Source organism: Ctenopharyngodon idella, chromosome 2, assembly GCF_019924925.1.
Source record: "Ctenopharyngodon idella isolate HZGC_01 chromosome 2, HZGC01, whole genome shotgun sequence".
NCBI classification, from domain to species: domain Eukaryota; kingdom Metazoa; phylum Chordata; class Actinopteri; order Cypriniformes; family Xenocyprididae; genus Ctenopharyngodon; species Ctenopharyngodon idella.
Window position 1 is genome coordinate 39348153 of NC_067221.1, and position 23677 is coordinate 39371829.

A 23677-nucleotide genomic window follows, 5' to 3' on the forward strand; every position below is an offset into this window, starting at 1 on the left:
GCTTTGGTAGATCTTATTTATGATAAAATGTTATATTTATGACAGAAAGTCAAAACTAAGTCATAATTATGCAGTCAGTGACAAAAATGACTTCATTATTATGACTTCATCTCATAATTTAAACTTTATTAGTGTCAATTTTGACTCATAATTACAACTTTTTGTGAATTCGACTATTTCGACTTCTCATAATGACTTAGTATCTCATAATTTTGCATTTGTCAATTTATTTTTTATCTCATTTTATTATTTAGTGTTTCAATTTTGACCATTCATTTCGACTTTCACAATAATGTCAATTATTAGTGTCTTAGATTTGATTTGTCATAATTATGACTTATAATTAAGAATAAAAATATTTGGTAGATCATAATTATGAATGTTATATTTATGACAAAGTCGAAACTATGAGATACTAAGTTATAATTATGCAAAGTCATTGACAAAAAATGACTTCATAATTATGACTTATGACTAAGTCATAATAAAAACTATGAGATACTAGCGATGGTCACCATCCACTTTGATTGTATTGTAGATTCAGCACTATTCTACTAAATTTCTCCCTATGTGTTCCACAATATAAAATCATACCTTTATGGAATGACATGAGGGTGAGTGAATAATGACTGACTGACTGACTGAAGCTGAAAATGAGTGCTTCTCTTTAGGAACAGGAACAGGAATCCGGTCTTTAACTTCCTTTTGTCAGTATCTAGAAGCAATGAATCATGGTTTGATGGTAAGGAAGTGAGGATACGACACTGGAATGTTCCGAATGTGACTTTCACTTGTCCGGATGGCCATCTGCACAGAGATTTGTTCTGCTCCCAGAATCCCAGGCGGCAGAGGATGATGAAAACAGGAAGTGATGTCCTCAGACCATCTAATGCTGCACTTTTATTCGCTTCAGTGCTCCGGGTTTGTAGTATAACAGGAAGCAGTCTTTGCTGTGGCATTTCGCTTCACTTAAGGCTGCTGTCACAACGCTACCCATCATGATACCGTTCAGGGTCGTTTTAGAGGACTTCTTAGCAATATTTAAAGCTTCATGAGATACCTTACATGAACTGTTGTCTATTCTGGTCACCTTGACCATGTCCCCCAAAATCATAAGCCACAACCATATTTTTTTTTGCAGATGAAACCTAGCGTTTTCCTTTGAAGGAACACAATCTCCTGCTCTATAGTGAATAGCTTTCATATTTTGATGTGGTTTGGATTGGTTTACTTGCATGTGACACACACTACTTCATTTAGATTTCTACACATGGTTTCTATTGCTGTAGAGATCCACACTGTAGCTATTGTTTTGTTATGATGACTGTAATTTAGTGAGGTTGTTTTTTTTTTTTTTTTTCTATTTGCTGTTTTTCAGCTTTTCATTTCTTTGGAATAAAATAGTTGTTTTCTAAAAAAAATTAAGTGTGTTGAATTATTATCCCAATGTACAGCTATACAGCTGGATCCAGACTGGATGTGACATTACTGGGCTGAAGGGTGAAGCAGAAGGCATATAAAGCCTTATAAAGCCTTCATGCAACACTGTAAAAAATAGGTCAGACCTCCTCCATGTGACCGAGCTTATACACACTCTAATGCTTCTGGGGGGGGGGGGTGTGTGTGTGTGTTATGAGACTCTGACTCAACACAGCTGATATATGCTGTCAAGATAAAACCCCCATCTGAAATGTTTCTCATATCGCGCTGTCTGCAGATGAGAACCAGCTGTGTGACTTTTTAAAGCGCCGTCTTTCAGTTTGCTCTTAATCAGCATCTCTAGACCAACAATTAGTGTTGTTTGCTTCTGAGCCATATGCAGACTCTTGGCCAGTGTGTTGTAAGCACGAGATCCCATTGTGTATAGCCTATACTTGATACTGTATGTGTTCTTGTGTTACTGTGGCTGTAACAAATCTCCTGTGGTTAAAGCGGTGATAGTAACCTTCAGATGTCTGTGCATGTAAACCATGTTGTTTTATTTATTGCATTTTATTATTATTTGCTTAAATACAGAAATGTCTTTAAAAACAGGTATAAGCAGCAAATACAAGAACAAGTTGGATAATGTCGGCAAAGTATCAGTAATAAGAAGATATGGAAGTAATGGTAATGGAAGCCCATTTCCGCCACATAAGAAAAATTGTGATTTGGTAAATTAGCATTTCACAAAATTTTTATGACATTTATAAGTCATTATGAGATAAGTCAAAATTATGATGAGAAGTCGAAACTGAGATTAAAAAGTCAAAATTATGGCAAAACTATGATGTAATAATTATGACATTTTAAAAAGTTATTGACGCGCTAGTAATAAGTTAAAATTATGAGATACTAAATCATAATTGAGACAAATCAATTGACAATCAAAATTATGAGTCATAATTGACAAGTCAAAATTGACAGAAAAATTGAAATTATGAGATTTCATAATTATGGAAGTCATAGAAGTCATAATAATGTCAATGACTGTATAATTGTGACATAGTATCTCAGAGTTTTGACTTTTTGCCAAAAAAAATATAACATTGTCATAATTATGATCTGCCAAAGCATTTTTTTCTTAATTGTGAGATAATTCGAAATTTGGACAGGAAGTCAAAAATGAGATGATAAGCCATAATTATGACAAAAATCAAAACTGAGACAGTTATAATTATGGCACAAGTTGAATTTATGAGATACTAAATCGTAATTGAGATAATTAATTAACAATTATGACAAAAATGCTAAATTATGAGGTACTAATCTGTAATTATGAGAAGTCAAAATTGACAAAAAGTTGTAAATGAAATCGAAATTAACATACTGAAAAGTTTAAATTATGAGATAGCCATAATTATGAAGTAAATTTTTGTCAGTGACTTTGAATAATTATGTCTTAGTATCTCATTGTTTTGACTTTATCATAAATAAGTCATAATTATGATCTACCAAAGAATTTTTTTCAGAATTATGACATAAATCTAAGAGAGTAATAATTATGACATTACTGTGAAAGTCAAAATTAATGGTCAAAATTGACATACTAAATCATAAATGAGATAATTATGACAAAAATGCAAAATCTTGAGGTACTAAGTCGTTATGAGAGCTTGAAATTGACAAAATTGTATTTGAGATCAAAATTATGTCAAAAATTGACACTAATAAAGTTTAAATTATGAGGTGAACTCATAATTATGAAGTCATTTTTTGTCAGTGACTTTGCATAATTATGACTTAGTTTTGACTTTTTGTCATAAATATAACATTTTATCATAAATATGATCTACCAAAGCATTTTTTTCTTAATTATGAGATAAGTCGAAATAATGACAAGAAGTCAAAAAATGAGATAAAGTCAGGCTTAATTATGACAAAAATCAAAACATAAGATAGTAAGAATTATGGCATAAATTGAAATTATGAGATACTAAATCTTAATTGAGATAAAAATCAATTGACAATTATGAGGTACTAAGTCATGATCATGAGAAGTCAAAATTGACCAAAAAGTTGTAATCGATTTAAAATCGATATACTAATAAAAAATGTCATAATTATGAAGTCAATTTCTTATCAATGACGTCACAGTTGACATTTTATGTCATAATTATGACTTTGTATCTCATTGTGACTTTTTATGCCATAGATATAACATATCTGTGTCATAATTATATGTTATGTCATAATTATGATTTACCAAATCTTTTTTCTTTTCATTTTTTCCCTGAATGGACTTCCGAAAGAGTTTCACAAAAGATGGCAGCATGCAGGGGTCATACTTCCGGATAGACTCGCTGTCATTGACCTTTTCATGGGCTGTCTCTCTGTTTCTCTCAGTTCTTCTTGTGTCTTTGCCCTGAGCGTCTCTGGACCATATAAACATTTGGACACGTTGTCCTGAGGAAACGAGTGCCAACATTGTCCCGAGTGAGTCACACTGTAAATAAGCCACCGTCCTGCATCCTTGCATTGTGTTATTGTCCGTATGTTGAGAATGTCTTGGTGCATTACTGTCATGTTGACCTTACGACAGAGTGTCAAGATGAAACACATTCATTATGTTTATTATATATAGTAATAATACTGATAATAGTGTTTACATTCAGGCAGTTGACACTATCTAAACTATTTTAAACAGAATTTTGCTATTTATTGTTATTAATTATCATTATAATAATAATTATAAACTAGTGAAGGCAAAAAAAAGTGATTAAAATAGTGAAAAAAAGACATGACGACACACTGGGATATACATTTTCCCATAAACATTCATATAACTTTTATCTTAAAATGTTGTTACAATTCAACTACTTTGCATGTGCACATGTGGAAGAGAAATTTGGGGTTGAGATTGAGTTCTTGGTTGTTTATAATGTTGTCTGTAATATTTGCTTTCTGATTAATATGTCTTGGACTGTAACTATTCATTTGTGTGCTGTGTGTGTGTGTGTGTGTGTGTGTGTGTGTGTGTGTGTGTGTGTGTGTGTGTGTGTGTGTGTGTAGGTGTACTGTTTGCTGAAGCAGGAACATTTCATCAGTGTCGGGTCAAAGAAAATTCCTGAACAACCACCAGGAAACCACCTCGGTCACCACAGCAACAGCTGATCCTGGACTCCAGCCTCCATTCAGTCTGATCCAACAAGACCTTCACATTTCAGAAAGCAGAAAAGAGCAAATGAAGGGTGTGGACAAGTTAACTTCCTGCAGAATTACTAACATATAAATGAATGTAACCGTGATACTTTTTTTTTTTTTTTTTCCTCAGGATTCTTTGATGAATAGAAAGTTCAAAAGAACAGCATTTATCTGAAATAGAAATCTTTTGTAACATTATAAATGTCTTTACTGTCACTTTTGATCAATTTAATGCATCCTTCCTGAATAAATGTGTTCTTTTTTTCTTTTTTTAATCTTACCCCAAACATTTGAATGAAAGTGTATCACTGTTTTGACAAAAAAATATTAAAGGGTTAGTTCACCCAAAAATGAAAATAATGTTGTTTATTACTCACCCTCATGTCATTCCACACCCGTAAGACCTTCATTAATCTTCGGAACACAAATTGAGATATTTTTGTTGAAATCCGATGGCTCTGTGAGGCCTACATAGGGAGCAATGACATTTTCTCTCTCAAGATCCATTAATGTACTAAAAACATATTTAAATCAGTTCATGTGCGTACAGTGGTTCAATATTAATATTATAAAGCGACGAGAATATTTTTGGTGCGCCAAAAAAACAAAATAAAGTCTTATATAGTGATAGCCGATTTCAAAACACTGCTTCAGGAAGATTCGGAGCATAATGAATCAGCGTGTCGAATCATGAACTGATTTAAATATGTTTTTAGTACCTTTATGGATCTTGAGAGAGGAAATGTCATTGCTCCCTATGTAGGCCTCACGAAGCCATCGGATTTCAACAAAAATATCTCAATTTGTGTTCCGAAGATTAACGAAGGTCTTACGGGTCTGGAACGGCGTGAGGGTGAGTAATAAATGACAGAATTTTCATTTTTGGGTGAACTAACCCTTTAAGCTGCAAAAACAGTTTTCAACACTGATAATAATCATAAATGTTTCTTGATCATCAAATCAGCATATTAGAATGATTTCTGAAGGATAATGTGACACTGAAGACTGGAGTAATGATGCTGAAAATTCAGCTTTGATCACAGGAATAAATTACATTTAAAAAAATATTCAAATAGACATAAATAAACAGTTATTTTAAATTGTAATAATATTTACAATATTACTGTTTTACTGTATTTTAATCAATTAAAAAGGAACTTAAAAAGGTTATTAGTAAAATAGAAAATTCCGCTTTGATCACAGGAATAAATTACATTTTAAAATATATTCCAATAGAAAACAGTTCTTTTAAATTAAAATAATATTTCACAATATTACTAATTTTTTGATCAAATAAATGCAGCCTTAGAAGACTTCCTTCAATTTGTGGATTTTACATCTAAAACAAAGTAATATTTCACCCTGGTAATGAATTATTGGGTAAGACACATACTGTGTGTAAATATTTAGCATGTGTGTACATGTACAGTGATTTCTGCTCATCTGTCATACTTCAGCATGTTGAAACACACTGATGTTCAGAGTTTTGCCCTGCAGTGACAGTACAGCCCTGTTTGTAACATTCACCTTTATTCTTCAAAGATCTTCAAGCTTCACATGGGTTTAACCAGCTTAATGACTTATGTCTAGCAATTTATATTCATGTCCTCATTATGATGTGATATTTATATAATGACTAGTATGATTCAGCAAAGAACCCTCTTTATTTTAGGAATTAGTGATCTTGTGTCCTGTTGGGATTGATTTTGCAATAATGGCTGGCTTATTGTACATAATCCATCTTATTACATGCATACTTAATATTATTCAGCTTATTACACGAATGCGTAAATAAACAGCACTGTTCTTCTTCTTCCGCTCTGGAAGTCTATGGCAGTCCATAGAACAGTTTGGTAAAAAGTTGTGAAGTTTGGCACACTGATAGAGAGTCTGAACATTAACCACAGCAATTTTGGAGTCTCTAACTTAGTCCCTCTAGCCACCAACTGCCCAAATTTTCACTTATGTTTGTGCTTACATATTTTTCAAAAAAATTGGCCAATTATCCTGAATTCACTGTTATTTTACTTTACCATAAATGCTTGTCAGTACATTTGGCAGTGCACTTTAAAGTGTTAGTTCACCCAAAAATGAAATTAGTGAAAATAGTCAGTACTCACCCTCATGTCATCCCAAACCCATAAGACCTTCATTCGCTTTTGGAACACAAATTAAGATATTTTTGATAAAATCCAATGGTATCTGATCCACACATAGGCAGCAATGACATTGCACCTTTTGAGGTCCAGAAAGGTAATATAGACATCTTTAAAACCGGAGACGTGACTACAGTGGTTCATCCTCACATGCATGCGTCGTGCTGCTCACGTGACCAGAGCCGGCCGATACTGAGCCGCCGTTCAACGTAAACACTGAAGCTCTGCAACGAAAATAGCGTAGCAGCATGACAGGGGACAGATGAATTTGTCAAATAAAGTCACAATTTTTGTTTTGTTTTTGAGCACAAAAAGTATTCTCGTCGCTTCATAATATTAAGGTTGAACCACTGCAGTCACGATGACGGTTTTAACGATGTCTTTAGTACCTTTCTGGACCTCAAAAGGTGCAATGTGTGGATCAGATACCCTCGGATTTCATCAAAAATATTTTAATTTGTGTTCTGAAGATGAATGAAGGTCTTACAGGTGTGGAACGACATGAGGGTGAGTACTTAAGGGCAGAAATTTCATTTTTGGGTAAACTAACCCTTTAAACGTAGTTGAAACACAATATAAGTAATTATGAAATTGCATGAAGTGGACTCTTAAATTCAACTAAATGCATTATGTATTTAAACAATAATACATTTTCATTTACTTGTAAAATCATGCAATTAAGTGTCTGAAAACATTACATTATGCTAAAGTATGCTAAAGTGTACTTCTTTTTCTCAAGGGAAGAGACCATGGAGTCAGTGATGTGAAACTAGCACAGTGATCATTTACCAGTTTAGAGGTCATTTGTACACTACGTTTGACCAATCAGAATGTGATATAAATATTCAGTTGAGTTGGCAGGAGGTGCAGTGAGATCATGTGACCTGAATGAAAGAGGACCGCATACCGGCGATGAGTCCATGCCAACAGCTGCTGATGGGCTTCTTTCCTGGTGCATTTGTTTTCTCTAATCTCCAGCATTGTCCTCATGGTTCACCCTCTCCTGGGCTCAGTTAGCAGTCTAACATTTGACTTTGGTGATCATTATGCAAGCTTCGCTCTGGCTCCCATCTGCTGCTGCGCTGGCTGGAGTCTCTCACAGACTGACACTGTGTTTCACACCTTATTTGTCTGCTGCTCTTCCCCACCTGAGCAGAATTAGCTACACTTTAAATTGTTTATTTCATAAAAATCAAATGAATTGATTTTAAGTATTTTAGTTCATTATCTTGTATACTAGAGACTGGGGGTAGTGGGGGCTGTATTTTGCAACCCTATAGTCCAATAGCATAAATGTCTGTTTTCTCTAGCTGTGGCACCTCAAAAAAATTGAAACTGAGATATAATCATATTTTTGTAGTATCTGTTATGAACACAATAAAACCACACTAGCATACATTCAGACCAGGGATGACAATATAGCTAATTAAAGTTGATTTTAACTGATGGGTTGAATTGTTTTTCCAGGATAAGGAATGTATGTATATTTGTAGGCCTATATGCTATAATGTATGAGTATATATACAGGTGCATCTCAATAAATTAGAATGTCGTGGAAAAGTTAATTTATTTCAGTAATTCAACTCAAATTGTGGAACTTGTGTATTAAATAGATTCAATGCACACAGACTGAAGTACTTTAAGTCTTTGGTTCTTTTAATTGTGATGATTTTGGCTCACATTTAACAAAAAACCACATATTCACTATCTCAATAAATTAGAATACTTCATAAAACCAATAAAAAAAAGGATATTTTAAACAGAAATGTCAGGCTTCTGAAAAGTATATTCATTTTTATGCACTCAATACTTGGTTGGGCCTACTTTTGCATGAATTACTGCATCACTGCGGTGTGGCATGGAGGCAGTCAGCGTGTGGCACTGCTCAGGTGTAATGGAAGCCCAGGTTGCTTTGATAGCAGCCTTCAGGTCATCTGCATTGTTGGGTCTGGTGTCTCTCATCTTCCTCTTGACAATACCCCATAGATTCTCTATGGGGTTCAGGTCAGGCGAGTTTGCTGGCCAATCAAGCACAGTAACACCATGGACACTGAACCAGATTTTGGTACCTTTGGCAGTGTGGGCAGGTGCCAAGTCCTGCTGGAAAATGAAATCAGCATCTCCATAAAGCTTGTCAGCAGAAGGAAGCATGAAGTGCTCTAAAATTTCCTGGTAGATGGCTGCGTTGACTGTGGACTTCAGAACACACAGTGGACCAACACCAGCAGATGACATGGCAGCCCAAATCATCACTGACTGTGGAAACTTCACACTGGACTTCAAGCAACTTGGGCTATGAGCTTCTTCACCCTTCTTCCAGACTCTAGAACCTTGGTTTCAAATGAAATACAAAACTTGCTCTTATCTGAAAAGAGGACTTTGGACCACTGGGCAACAGTCCAGTTCTTCTTCTCCTTATCCCAGGTAAGACGCCTCTGACGTTGTCTTTGATTCAGAAGTGGCTTGGTACGTGGAATGTGACAGTGGTAGCCCATTTCCTGAAGACGTCTGTGTGTGGTGGCTCTTGATGCACTGACTCCAGCTTCAGTCCAATCCTTTTGAAGCTCTCCTAAGTTCTTAAATCGGCTTCGCCTGACATTCTTCTCAAGCCTGCCGTCATTCCTTTCACTTGTACGCCTTTTCCTACCACACTTTTTCCTTCCAGTCAACTTTCCATGAATATGCTTTGGCACAGCACTCTGCGAAAAGCCAGCTCTTTCAGCAGTGACCCTCTGTGGCTTACCCTCATTGTAGAGGGTCTTCTGGACAACTGTCAAGTCAGCAGACTTCCCCATGACTGCTGTTGGGATTACTGACCTAAACCCAGTATTTATACCCTGAGAATGGTAATTTAATAGAACTTGAAATTAAATATTCTAATAATTTGAGATACTGATTTTTTTATTTTGATGAGCAGCAAGCTGTAATCATCAAAATGAAAACAAAAAAGTCTGAAAATATTTTACTTTATGTCTAATAAATCTAGAATATATTTAAGTTTTACTTTTTGAATTAAATTACAGAAAAAAAAAAACTTTTTCATGATATTCTAATTTACTGAGATGCACCTGTATGTAGCTATAATTTCGTCAGTTACTTTTTTATATATTTTTGTCAACTGTGCATGTTGTGAATGATGCTCTCTCTCTCTGTGTGTGTGTCTTTAAAACATGAAAGGTGATTTAAAATGTCCTTCCTACTAAAGTTCTTCTATATGACATTGCTGCAGAAACTCCCATTTGGAACCTTTTTTAAGAGTGTAATGGCCTTGTAATAACATCTGGCTCGATGAAAATGATTAAACCTCTTTATTTGTACCGCACGGCATGTTTACAAATTGCACGATTTTCCCACCAACGCATTTAAATGAAGATCCGGGTAAAACAGAGCGCCATCATGTCAACTGTTGCTATGGTGACACGTAACGTGCCGCGGGGCACCTGACGCTTGGACAGGTGAGTGAGTTGTGAAAGCTTCTGTTTATCTAATAAAACAACCTTAAACTAACAAAAAACGGTGTTGAAAAGTGATTTAGATATAAAAGAATTCTGAACTTGTTTGGTTTCTGTCGCCATTTTTACAGTCGAATTTATATGTGAATAAACCAACATTCACTCTTATAAAGTATTTTTCTTAACTTAGCCTACGTGTTTATACAGATACATTTTGAATGTTTTCATATGATTTTACAGGTTAAAGCACACGTTTCTGTTCCAGAGTTAGGCTACTGACTACTGGAAGCTGTTGTGTTGATAGAGCAGTGATGCGCTTCATCATGGCCACGCGCACAGACCGCCTCGCGCAGCCCAAACCAAACCTGCTCAGATTCCCAGACAGGTTCGACACTGTGGTACACCACCACGCTTACTTATATAAATGATCAGGGTGTGGAATGTCCTGTATATGACCGGATATTTATATAGAACACCGCGGTGACAAGTTTTCCAATGACATAATTTACTTAAAGGGATAGTTCAGCCCATCATTTCTCACCCTCAGGTTGTTCTGAGTAAACCTGTATTAATTTATTTTCTTCTGCTGAACACAAAAGAAGATATTTTGAAAGGATGTCGTTAATCAAACAGTTGATGGACCCCATAGACTTCCATAGTATGGGAAAAAACTGACAGTGTTACAACTGACCCCACCTTATATATAATGATAAATAATGAGTAATAATTCAGAAAATGTAAAATAAAATCTTACCCTGCTTTGAAATGTCACTTGAAAATATGATATAAGATATACAAGTACTTAAATATGTGGCAACATCCTCTATAGAGGACAAAACTGAATTGCTCTGTCCCAGGAGAATAAAGACTGCCATTCTCTCATATGGTCAAAACCTCTGTGTTTGACCTAGTTTTTTGTAAATGAACTGGCGTGGTTGCCCACAAGGGGGCTCTTGGACTCATTCAAACAGCAGCAGATAACTTGGGCTTCCTTTTGTGAATTATTCATGCTTTCACATTAACTTGTCTCTGCCGCATTCGCGTCTGTGTCTGAGGTTGTAACATTGCTGTGACATTGACCCAACAATAGTTTTGGAAATGTACACTCTTAAAAATAAAGGTTTCAAAGAGGGGTTTGCAATGATGCCATAGAAGAACATTTTTCCACTATAAAGAACCTTTTGTGCATCGAAAAGGTTTAATGGATGTTAAAGGTGGAACCATCACTGCAAATGCTTTGTTTTTTGGTTTGTTTTTTTAAGAGTGTATGATGAAATACAGCAAATGTGTTAACTTTGTGTTTTGCTGCAAAAATGATTTTGTCTTCTTTTAATACTAATATAGACGCTCAGTATACTGGCTTGATGAACTCCCAACCAGGACAAAGAACACCTCCACAACTGCCTTTGGTATGAGAATCACTTCATTTACCGAACGCCTTGATGCATTGTGAAAATGTTATAATATAATCTTTGCTTACATCCAATTAACTTCAAATTGGTTGAAAAATTGTAATGAACTTAAGGTTGCAAATCTGTCACCTCTTTTGCTTTTACAAGATGTAATATAAGTCTCTGGTGTCCCCAGAATGTGTCTGTGAAGTTTCAGCTCAAAATACCCCACAGATCATTTATTATAGCTTGTCAAATTTGCCCCTATTTGGGTGTGAGCAAAAACACACAGTTTTTGTGTATGTTCCTTTAAATGCAAATGAGCTGCTGCTCCCGACCCCCTTTCCAGAAGAGGGCGGAGCTTTAACAGCTCGCGCTTCGGTTGCTCAACAACAACAAAGCTGGAGAAACTCACGCAGCCAAAATGGCGATTGTCAGTAACGGTGTTCAGCCTTACATTGTTCAAAACAGTCGGACACTGATGGAGAGACTCAGGAAGAAGTTACAACTTTTAGAATGAAACTGGACGTTTCTGAATGGTTAGTGGATAAATTTATGTAGTTGCTGTGGAGTTTATTCAACTCATCGACTAGCATGTGCCGTCATGTTAATCTTTTGTGCAAATCCAGCGTTGAATTGACCCTCGTTTGTGAAGCAGTCCGGTGTAAAATGATGGCATGGTAACAACACTCTACTACTACAACTCTTCCTCTTCTCTAAAGCAGCCCACCATGGCCTCACCCCCTTTGTTGTGTGTTCCCGGGGGCAGGGTTTATGTAAATTTTAGGGTTAGTGATGTCACCAACCTGGGAAGAAGCTTGTTGTAGTCCTTAAACAGAAAATTCTGTAAAAGAAAATATCTCCCTTTGCATTGAACGTTGAGCGTCGTAACTTTGCAGATGTTATTTATGCTCTAACAGCAACATTACACATGAGAAAAAGGGAAATCATCATCAACCACCCCTTTAAGGCAGGACTTTTTTTTACAGTGTGAAAGTTTACAATCTGTACTGTGTATATCAAACATATTTTCAGTAAAGATGTTAATTTAAAAAGGTAATTGAAATTGTCTCCACAGAACTGACTCCTCGCTTGGAGCAGCTCACCCAGAGCAAACAATCAAGCCGTTTCTATGAGGAGAGCAGGTGACTAATGTTATTGCCATTAAAACTATTTAATATAAAGTTACAGTTCTTAAAGTTTAAATCCATTTGCATAACAAGTCAATTAGACTCTCCTGTTTTACAATATACTGTGTAGAGTAACAAATGTTAAAGGGGGGGTATAATGCTATTTCATGTATTCCGACTTATTTACACTGCTAAAGAGTTGGATTCTCATGCTAAACATGGCCAAAGTTTCAAAACATGAGTTGGACGTATGACAGAGTATTTCTGTTCCAAAAATTCTGTTCCAAATCCTCATAGGATTCGGACTTTTTTTTTCGAGTATCGGCCTGAGTGATGTCAACAAGGTCGGAATTCCTTGCACGGGCACTTCTCCCGGAAGGGCGCGCGCACACGTGGACCTGAGCGAGAGCTCAAGAGCACGCCCATCAACGTGCGTTCGGCTTTACGGAAGTCATCAGCAGCGCTGCACAGGTCACAGGACTGCACGAAATCAACAATGTCATCATAGAAGTGTGTTTTTGGTTGTGACGGAAAGATAACCTTCTTCCCAAAGATCCCAGTGTTCAGTGGAGCTGAGAGATTTGTTCTCACGCATTACATTGATTCGCTCTTGATATTTGTTAATAAAATAACCATATAAACTGATAGTTTCAATCATCTTTTTTATTGGTTAAAATGAATGGAGAATATCTCGTGTTTTTTCCGTGGCTGCTCGAGCCCTCGGGATCTGCGTTTCATAAACAAGGCCCAGTTCTACACTGGATTTACAGGTCATTTAAAACTGAAAGATGGAGCGGTCACAGCGATAATGATCCCGGTCATGAGTCGGAACCACAGGTGGTGAGTAAAACTGCTTCAAATGTCTGTTTTGTTGGCAATAGGCGCCTAAGTGCATATAATGTAAACAACACGAACATATTCATTATTCATCATTTACTATACGCTATATTCATTATAGTGATTCAAAAGTTATCCAGGGATAATGCGGTGGTGTATTGTGTGTGTTTAAATATAGTTGTTTAGCAGACCATTGATAGCTTGTAGATGATCTCTACACAAAAGCTGCGCGTACTTGTCACTCTTTAGCTCCGCTCACAGGACACGCCTCCAGGCGCTCGGCTGTTTTCGGAAATACTCGGTACAGCGTATGTATCTTTTATAAATATGATAAAACTAAAGACTTTTTGGAGATATGAAGGATGCACTACTACTCTATAGGTACTCAAGATTAACATGAGATTAGCAGAAACTGTGTGTGATACCCCCCCCTTTAAGTTATAGAAATATATGCATGTATTAATATAATTTCCATTCATTCTTGAACAGTTTTTTTAAATGAATGTATGTATATGAAGTTTTTATAGCCACCTAAACCATGTTTTACATGCACTATACACACCTCAGCCTTCATTAATGTGTATATGCAGCAGACAATGAGAGTTAATCTCATATTCATTCCATTTTATCTTCGTTAAAATGCACACACAATAATTTCACTTCCACAGTATCCCATGATGCTTATCTCATAACTTCAGTATCCGTTTAGAGTTTAATGACGCAGTCACCAGCAGTACATCATCTGACGTCTTCATGCAATAAAAGCTCTCCTGCTCACTGTCCTCATGGTTCCATTCAAACGCTAAACTCAGTCTCAGAGCTCATCGCAGGGCTTTTATTGGCTGTGTTCTCAACTCATGTTGGCATCTGTAATTAGTTAATAAGCAAATATGAATCCAGCTCTCTCAGGTGTCATCTAGTTGATTTGAAGAAAAGAAAGAAGCTTCAAGATCATGATCACGATTCATGGCAGTAATAGTTTAGACAAATAAAATGTGAACCAGAAAACATACTGCAGCAACAAACATTTTCACAAGAAATGGAAGGTCATTGTCTTGCATTCTGTACCGTGTGCTCTGATATTACATTGCACATTTGGGAATGTAATTTTTTTTTTTTTTTTTTTTTTTTTTTTGCTTTTGCATACAGAGAATTTGCATACTGTGTACCATGTACTGCAGAAAAAGTATTATGGCAGTATGCTATTCTTAACATACCTCATATGTCTGTCGTTACAGAAGGTCACCGGAGTGGGTGGTAAGTGCAGCAGCACTAAAAGCATGTCCTTCTCAAAGAGTGTGTTCACTGGCTCTGCCTCGTGTGCCAGTTGATGGATGGCAGCCTGATCGCCCCCTTCTGGCTCCTGTGAGTAAATACACTACATCTTACAATGACAGTCTTACAGTTTGAGATAAGTCTTTCGCTCCAAAACATATTTTTTGAAATTGAACTGTTTACTAAACTGACAAAATATTAAATAGATAGATAAATAGATACGCAGATAGATAGATATGCAGATAGATAGATAGATCGATAGATAGATAGATATGCAGATAGATAGATAGATAGATAGAACGACAGATAGATAGATATGCAGATAGACCGATAGATACACAGATAGATAGAATGACAGACAGACAGATAGATAGACAGACAAATAGATAGATAGATAGATAGATAGAATGACAGACAGACAGATAGATATGCAGATAGATAGATAGATAGATAGATAGACAGAACGACAGACAGACAGATAGACAGATAGACAGATAGATAGATAGATAGAATGACAGACAGACAGACAGACAGACAGACAGATAGATAGATAGATAGATAGATAGATAGATAGATAGATAGGTCGACAGAGAGAATGATAGATAGAATGGCAGACAGAAAGATAGACAGACAGACAGACAGACAGATAGATAGATAGATAGATAGATAGATAGATAGATCTATAAGGCGATAGATAGATTTAGAAGAAGTATAAAAGAAGAGATTTCCCCTCAATAGCCGTTATCAGCATTACTATCTGCACCCAAACACTTCCCGTTGTTACATATGAGTGTTTCTCACCTCTCTGGAGGAAGTTCCACTTCTCTTCAGCTCAGTGTGGTGTGTAGGCTTTTTCCACTTGAAGATTACGTCACTGAAACCTTGAACACCTAAGACAATGAAAGACCTACCAAAACTTTTTTTTTTTTTTTTTACCCCCAGACTCAAAATACGATCACAGCCCACAGTATAATCTGACCACATACAAAATTCAGATGGGGCAAAGACTTTTTAACGGCACTATATTGGTTTCTGTGTTCTTTAAAGATCTAGTACATGCACTACCATTCAAAAGTTTGGGATCAGTAAGATTTCTGGGATCACTTTACAATAAAGTTCCATTAGTTAATGCAAGAAAATGCATTACCTAATGTTAACTAACAATGAGCAATACATTTGTTACAGTATTTATGAATCTTTGTAACATTTGTTGATAAATGTTAGTTCAGGCTTATTTAAAATATTAACAGGTACAACTTTTGATTTTAGTAATGTATTAGTAAATGTTGAAATTAACATTAACTAAGATTAATAAATGCTTAGGAAGTGTTTTTCATTTTTAATTCAACTAATGTAGGTAACCAATGTAAAGTGTTACCATTTTTTTAAAAGAAATAAATGCTTTTATTCAGCATTATGCATTAAAATGACAATAAAGACATTTATAATGTTACAAAATATTCTATTTCAAATAAATGCTGTTCATCAAAGAATACTGGGGGAAAGTGTATCATGGTTTCCACAAAAATATTAAGCACAACCATTTTCAATACTGATAATAATAAGAAATGTTGATCTTGAGCAGCAAATCATCATATTAGAATGATTTCTGAAGGATCATGTGACACTGAAGACTGGAGTTATGATGCTGAAAATTCAGCTTTAATCACAGGAATAAATTACATTTAAAAAATATTCAAATAGACATAAACAGTTATTTTAAATTGTAATAATATTTACAATATTACTGTTTTACTGTATTTTAATCAATTAAAAAGGAACTTAAAAAGGTTATTAGTAAAATAATTGTAATAATTTGGAGACCTACGGTGAATTGAACATGGGGAAAAATGGGGGAAAAATATTATTTAAATATTATGTATTGATTATTGAAAAAATAAAAATTAAATGATAAAAATTTCAAAATAGAAGCATTTTCACTAGCAAACTCAAAGTATACTATACTTTACCATTTCTAGTATATTTTGAAAGTGTGCAGATGTGTTTGCTTTATCAGCAAATTTTGGTTCGTGGCTATGAGGTTAACTAAAGGTTTTTATCTATTTAAAACTGGTACAATCCCTTCACTGTCTCCCACCCCACCTTCCTGTTTCAATATGAAATATATTGTCGACATAGGAAAAATACTACGTTCTTCAAGCCATTTCCTGGGCTCTGAGATTCAGTGAATGTCTGGATGGTAAATGATATCTGTGATAAGAATGTTATGATTTGTTATGTCCCAATATTTGTACTGTATGCTGTCTTACTACACTCTCAAAGTATGAACATTCCTACAAAGTCTTGATTTTGTTTTTGGGGTCTACTAGAATAGGCTCTTTTTTCACGTATGCCTTGGGCAGGAATGATTTAAATTAGGAATATTGTGACGTGTTCCTTCCCAGAAGAAAACTCAAGACTACAATGGAGGCATTTCAGGGAGTTCAGAAACAGTGACACTGATATAGAGAATAACTCCTGCTGGAGGGACTTTGCAACTTTGCAGACCTTTTTCATGCTCAAACAGCAACATTACACACTAAAAGAAGTTGGAAATGTAAAAAAGCATAATAGGTCCTCTTTAAACTCAAGAAGTTAGATCTCCAGAAGCAGGATCTGGCAGTGGTCAGATCTTCAATTCAATTCAATTCAATTCACATTTATTTGTATAGCGCTTTTCACAATACATATCGTTTCAAAGCAGCTTTACAGAGAATGCATGTCAACATTACAATTTGGAGAATGCAGTTAGTTAATAATGTAATAATTTAGGCAATTAATATACAATTACTGTTAGCAATTTAATTGAAGGTAGAAGCAAAGAGCTCCTGGAAAAATGAATTACATATTAACAATAATTAGGATATATAGAAATTTGCGAATGTGCGTGTTGATCCAGATGTTGCATCTTCTGAAGTCATCGCAGGAGTTGGCGCCGTCTCTTCAAAAAGTGTTGGTCATCTGAGGTCTTCTTAAGAGGCTGGATCCAAACTGAAACTGATATACTCTCTAGTCACCTCGGGACGGGCGTCCCGAGGTAAAACGGAAAAGCAAATGGAGAATAATTAGCATAGCTGCTGTTCATAACATTAAGCAAAGATAGTCATGTGCAATTGATCTGATATGAGATGCATTATGTGAATGCTTGGCTAAAGAGATGCGTCTTTAATCTGGATTTAAACTGGGTGAGTGAGTCTGAGTCCCGAACATTATCAGGAAGGCTATTCCAGAGTTTAGGAGCCAAATGTGAAAACGCTCTCCCTCCTTTAGAGGACTTAGCTATCCTAGGTACAACCAGAAGTCCAGAGTTTTGTGATCTTAAAGAGCGTGAAGGATTGTAAGGCGATAAAAGATCGGTTAAGTACACAGGAGCTAAACCATTTAGAGCCTTATAGGTCATTACCAGTACTTTATAATCGATACGGAACTTAATAGGTAACCAATGTAGAGATGATAAAATTGGTGTTATATGATCATATTTTCTTGACCTGGTAAGAACTCTAGCAGCTGCATTTTGTACTAATTGTAGCTTGTTTATTGAGGAAGCAGGGCAACCAGCTAGTATAGCATTACAGTAATCTAGTCTAGACGTCATGAAAGCATGAACTAACTTCTCTGCATCAGAAACAGATAACATATTCCGTATCTTAGCAATGTTTCTGAGGTGGAAGAAGGCTGTTTTTGTAACATATGAAATATGATTTTCAAAGGACAAGTTGCTGTCTAATATAACACCCAGGTCTTTAACTGTCGAGGATGGAGTAACAGTACATCCTTCTAAATGCAAATTCTGAGAGATTCTGTGTACAGGTTTTTGGCCCAATAAGTAATACTTCAGTCTTATCTGAATTTAATAGAAGAAAATTACTAGTCATCCAATGTTTTACTTTTTTAACACACTCTGTCAGATTGGATAATTTAGAGTTTTCATCTGGTTGTGTTGAAATATATAAATGAGTATCATCGGCATAGCAGTGGAAACTAATTCCATGTCTTCTTATAATATTACCAAGTGGCAGCATGTATACTGAAAATAGCAGAGGGCCTAACACAGATCCTTGAGGCACTCCATAATTTACTATCATTATCTTAGATTTTTCCCCGTTTAAATAAACAAAATAAACAAAATTGTGACGGTCTGATAGATACGACCTAAACCACCGTAATGCCTGTCCCTGAATACCAGTGTAATTTTGTAGTCGATCTAGGAGTATTTTATGATCTATAGTGTCGAACGCAGCACTGAGATCAAGTAACACTAGTATTGAGATACAGCCTTGGTCAGAAGCTAGAAGTAAGTCATTTGTAATTTTAACGAGCGCAGTTTCTGTGCTATGATGAGACCTGAATCCTGACTGAAATTTTTCATAGATAGCATGATCTTCTAATATTCTTCAGTGCTCTCCTGGGTAGGGTTGCACCAGCCGTTCGTAAGTTCTCTCTTAAATTGGAACGTAAAATCCACACTGGAGGTAACTACTAGCTAGTTTGTAAGTAACTCTGTACTTTATTCGATTGCACCATTTGTTTTTAAGGCAGATCATAGCTAGTACGTCGTAAGCTTTCTGTAAAGTAATGCATAGTCGCATATGGCGTTTACCCTCAATGATCCAAAAGCAACCTTCAAATATGTGAGCAAAAGTTGTTGAAATGCTGTGAATAAATAAATGCTGATACAAAAAAAAAACATAAGAAATGTAGGGAAGCTTGTTTCCGCCAGTAAATAAAAAATAAAAGAGGTAATTGCGACTTTTTATCTCATAATTCTGATATATCTCATATCTGAGATTTAAACTCGCAACTGGGAGTTATAAAGTCAGAATTGCATGATATGATGTCAGAATTACGAGATATAAAGTCAGAATTGCGTGATATAAAGTCAGAATTGCGTGATATAAAGTCAGAATTGTGTGTTATAAAATCAGAATTGTGAGATATAAAGTCAGAATTGTGAGTTATAAAATCAGAATTGTGAGATATAAAGTCAGAATTGTGAGTTATAAAATCAGAATTGCGAGTTATAAAGTCAGAATTGCGAGTTATAAAGTCAGAATTGTGAGTTATAAAATCAGAATTGTGAGTTATAAAGTCAGAATTGTGAGTTATAAAATCAGAATTGCGAGTTATAAAGTCAGAATTGCGAGTTATAAAGTCAGAATTGCGAGATATAAAGTCAGAATTGCGTGATATGATGTCAGAATTATGAGATATAAAGTCAGAATTGCGTGATATAAAGTCAGAATTGCGTGATATAAAGTCAGAATTGTGTGATATAAAGTCAGAATTGAGTTATAAAGTCAGAATTGTGAGTTATAAAATCAGAATTGTGAGATATAAAGTCAGAATTGTGAGTTATAAAGTCAGAATTGTGAGTTATAAAATCAGAATTGCGAGTTATAAAGTCAGAATTGCGAGTTATAAAGTCAGAATTGCGTGATATAAAGTCAGAATTGTGTGATATAAAGTCAGAATTGCGTGATATAAAGTCGCAATTCTGACTTATTTTCTCACAATTGTGTTTTTATCACGCAATTCTGACTTTTTCTCAGAATTTCGAGATATAAACTCACAATTGCAAGTTATAAAGTCAGAATTGCAAGATATAGACAAAGTTGCGTGATATAAAGTTGCAATTCTGACGTTTTTTCTCACAATTGTGTTTTTATCATGCAATTCTGACTTTATATCTCAATTCTGACTTTTTTTTCTCAGAATTTCGAGATATAAACTCACAATTGCAAATTATAAAGTCAGAATTGCGAGTCATAAAGTCAGAATTGTGAGATATAAAGTCAGAATTGCAAGATATAAAGCCAAAATTGCGTGAAATAAAGTCGCAATTCTGACTTATTTTCTTGCAGTTGTGAGTTTTATCACGCAATTCTGACTTTATATCTCAATTCTGACTTTATCCCCTGGTTTCACAGACAAGGCTTAAGCTAGTCCCAGACTAAAATGCATGTTTGAGCTGTTTTAACTGAAAGTAGCTTGCCCTGACATATCTTAAAATATGTCAGTGCCATTGTTTTGTCTCAAGATGCACACCAGTAATGTTTTTTTCTAAGGCACGTTCATAAAAGCTGCTTAGATGCCCTAATTGAACTAAGGCCTAATCCTGGCTTAGTCTAAGCCCTGTCTGTGAAACCAGGCCTATAACTCGCAATTGTGAGTTTATATCTCCCAATTCTTAAAAAAAAGTCAGAATTGTGAGAAATAAAATCGCAATTGTAAGAAAAAAATCAGAATTGTGAGATAAAAAGTCGCAATTACCTTTTTTTTGTTTTTTATTTCATGGTAGTAGTAAGCTTCCATAGAAATGACATTAGTTGATTATGACTGATTTTATTTGACATGCACAACACGGAGCGATGGGACAAGATGCACACAGCGGCGCGCACTGTTTAGGATGGGTACGTGTTGAAGAGCCATTAACAAAGTAATCTTTTCACATAATGTTCTCTCTCTTAAAATGTAAGCGAGTGTAAATGTCTGCATTATCATATATGTCAAAAGAATTGAAGTCTGTCAGGTAAAACACAAGCTTACTTAATTAATGGCCATTTATGTCAAAACTAGGCTACATTGTAATTATGCTGGTGCAACTGACTCCTGGTTTATTTTAATTACTGGGTGTGTTGCGCTGTGTTGAGTTTTAAAGAGTTGCATCAGACTGTTATAAAGCCCTCAAGCACATTCTACAGAGTGCGTGTTTACTGTTTATTGCATGACACATGGCAGATCTGGATTCTTGTTGCTTTGCAGTTGAGTATTGCAGTTAAAACAGCCAAGCCAAGTCTAAGGATACGTCATTTAGCCCAACCAAAGCAAACAAAGATGGTGTCGAGTCTGTCGACACACTTCAGCACCGATTCAAGCACCCACGCGTTTGGCGCTCCCACCACACCCTCCTCACGAATACTGCAGCTGGCCTGTGAGTCCTTATCATTAAGTTTGGAGAGCTTTAAATAGTAATTTTGTTTATCTCTCTCACTATTTTTCACTCTCAGCTCCTAAGCAGGTTCATGCGCAGCACGCTCTAGCCAGGCCGGTCTCTTGGCCAGTTCCGGATCGTGTTCTGAAGGCTGTAGCCAGCGAGAGAGTGCAGACGCTGGCTCGACCCAAGACACGTCAGGCCCTGTTTGAGGGGTACGACCCCTACCGGGTCAGTCCTGCTGCACGGGCAGCCACGGCCTCCCCCAGACTGCTGGAGCTGTCTTTACCCTTACCACGCAAATGTAAAAGCCAGTAAACCATCATCCCTCCATCTTTAGTGAGGCTGTTTTGGTACATTTTTATCATTTACATTGCCTGTCAAAGGTTTGGAATAATTAAGATTTTAGAAAGAAGTCTGTTATGCTCACCAAGACCAAGTCATATTGTGAAATATTATTACAATGTAAAACAACTGTTTTCTATTTGAATTTTTAAAATGTAATTTATTCCTGTGATGCAAAGCTGAATTTTCAGCATCATAACTCCAGTCTTCAGTGTCACATGATCCTTCAGAAATCATTCTAATATGATGATTTTGTGCTCAAATATGATCAATTATTATTGGTGCTTAATTAATAATAATGGTTCTTATTATTATCCATGCTTAACACACTTTTTGCTGCAAAATATTTTTGTGAAAGTTTTTTTGTAACACTACAAATGTTATAGCACTTTTGATCAATTTAGCATAGATGCAAACTCCTCACTTTCAGTGAGAACTCACCTTTTTTAGATAAAAATAGGTCACCTATGGGATTTGCATAGATCCAATGAGAAAGTGTTATTATGGGATGGGGGGGATCTTACAAGAGTACTTGTGAACTTACAAGCGTAAATCAAGAACTAGTTGTTTCAATAAGTACTGTACAGTGTTTCCTTTACTCTTTACTTTAAAAACTATGTCTAAATAATGGGTAATATTTTATGTATTTGAGGTCTGAGATGTGGCAAACAGTATTGCCGTCTAATCAGCCAATATTGTCTTAAATATCCTGCATAGCACTTCGTCATTTTATAACGAAGAGATTTTAACCAAATGTTGATTTTGGTAAAATGTTGCAACAATATGTTTTGTTTTTGTTTTTTTGTGAAAAATTACAGTTTTTGACATGTAGGGTAATACAAAATAAATGAAAAAATTCCTACAAATGAGCATGTAAAGCAAATAACTTTAAAAAAATTCAGAGCGAGCATGCCCCCGCCCCGTGCAATGTTCTCACTTTTTTTCCCCCTTACCTGTTTGCATCCCTGATTTAATGCATTCTTGCTGAATAAAAGTATTAATTTCTTTCTTTCTTTCTTTCTTTCTTTCTTATTTATTTATTTTAAATCTTACTTGCACCAAACTTTTGAGTAGTAATGTATCACCGTTTCCATAGAAATATTGCACAACTGTTTTAAACATTGATAATCATCATATTAGAATGATTTCTGAAGGATCATGTGACACTGGAGACTGCAGTTATGATGCTGAAAATTCAGCTTTGATCACAGAAATAAATGACATTTTAAAATATATTCAAATAGAAAACAGAAAGAAAGTAAAATAGAAAGTTGTTTTACATTGTAATAATATTTCACAATATTACTGTTTTTACTGTGTTTTTGATCAAATAAATGCAGCCTTAGTGAGCAGAAAACACTTATAATGTTAGTCAAGGTTTGTTGCTTTTCTAGGACAATATAATATAAGTCAAAATAATTTTGGAATGAAAATGTATTGAAGGCAATTCATGCTAACATTAAATGTCTTCATGTGAGGGAAATGAGATATTTTGTTTCAGTAACATGTTACTGCAGATCTGAAATTGCCTTCAGGC

The 23677-nt window shown here is 35.4% G+C and overlaps 1 protein-coding gene and 1 long non-coding RNA gene across 2 annotated transcripts; one reads left to right on the forward strand and one right to left on the reverse strand.

Annotated features, from left to right (window-relative positions):
* Positions 1 to 10477: 10477 nt before the first annotated feature.
* Positions 10478 to 22300, forward strand: theg (theg spermatid protein). Its single transcript, XM_051913239.1, has 6 exons — positions 10478 to 10616; positions 11576 to 11640; positions 12701 to 12767; positions 14828 to 14954; positions 21627 to 21795; positions 21872 to 22300. The coding sequence occupies exons 1-6, from the start codon at positions 10543 to 10545 to the stop codon at positions 22111 to 22113; spliced, it is 744 nt and encodes a 247-aa protein (XP_051769199.1). The 5' UTR covers positions 10478 to 10542; the 3' UTR covers positions 22114 to 22300.
* On the reverse strand, positions 14199 to 15055 carry LOC127522930 (uncharacterized). The gene is made up of 2 exons (XR_007932777.1): positions 14807 to 15055; positions 14199 to 14505 (listed from the first exon to the last, which is right to left on the reverse strand). It is a non-coding gene; the product is annotated as an uncharacterized LOC127522930 (long non-coding RNA).
* Positions 22301 to 23677: the final 1377 nt, after the last annotated feature.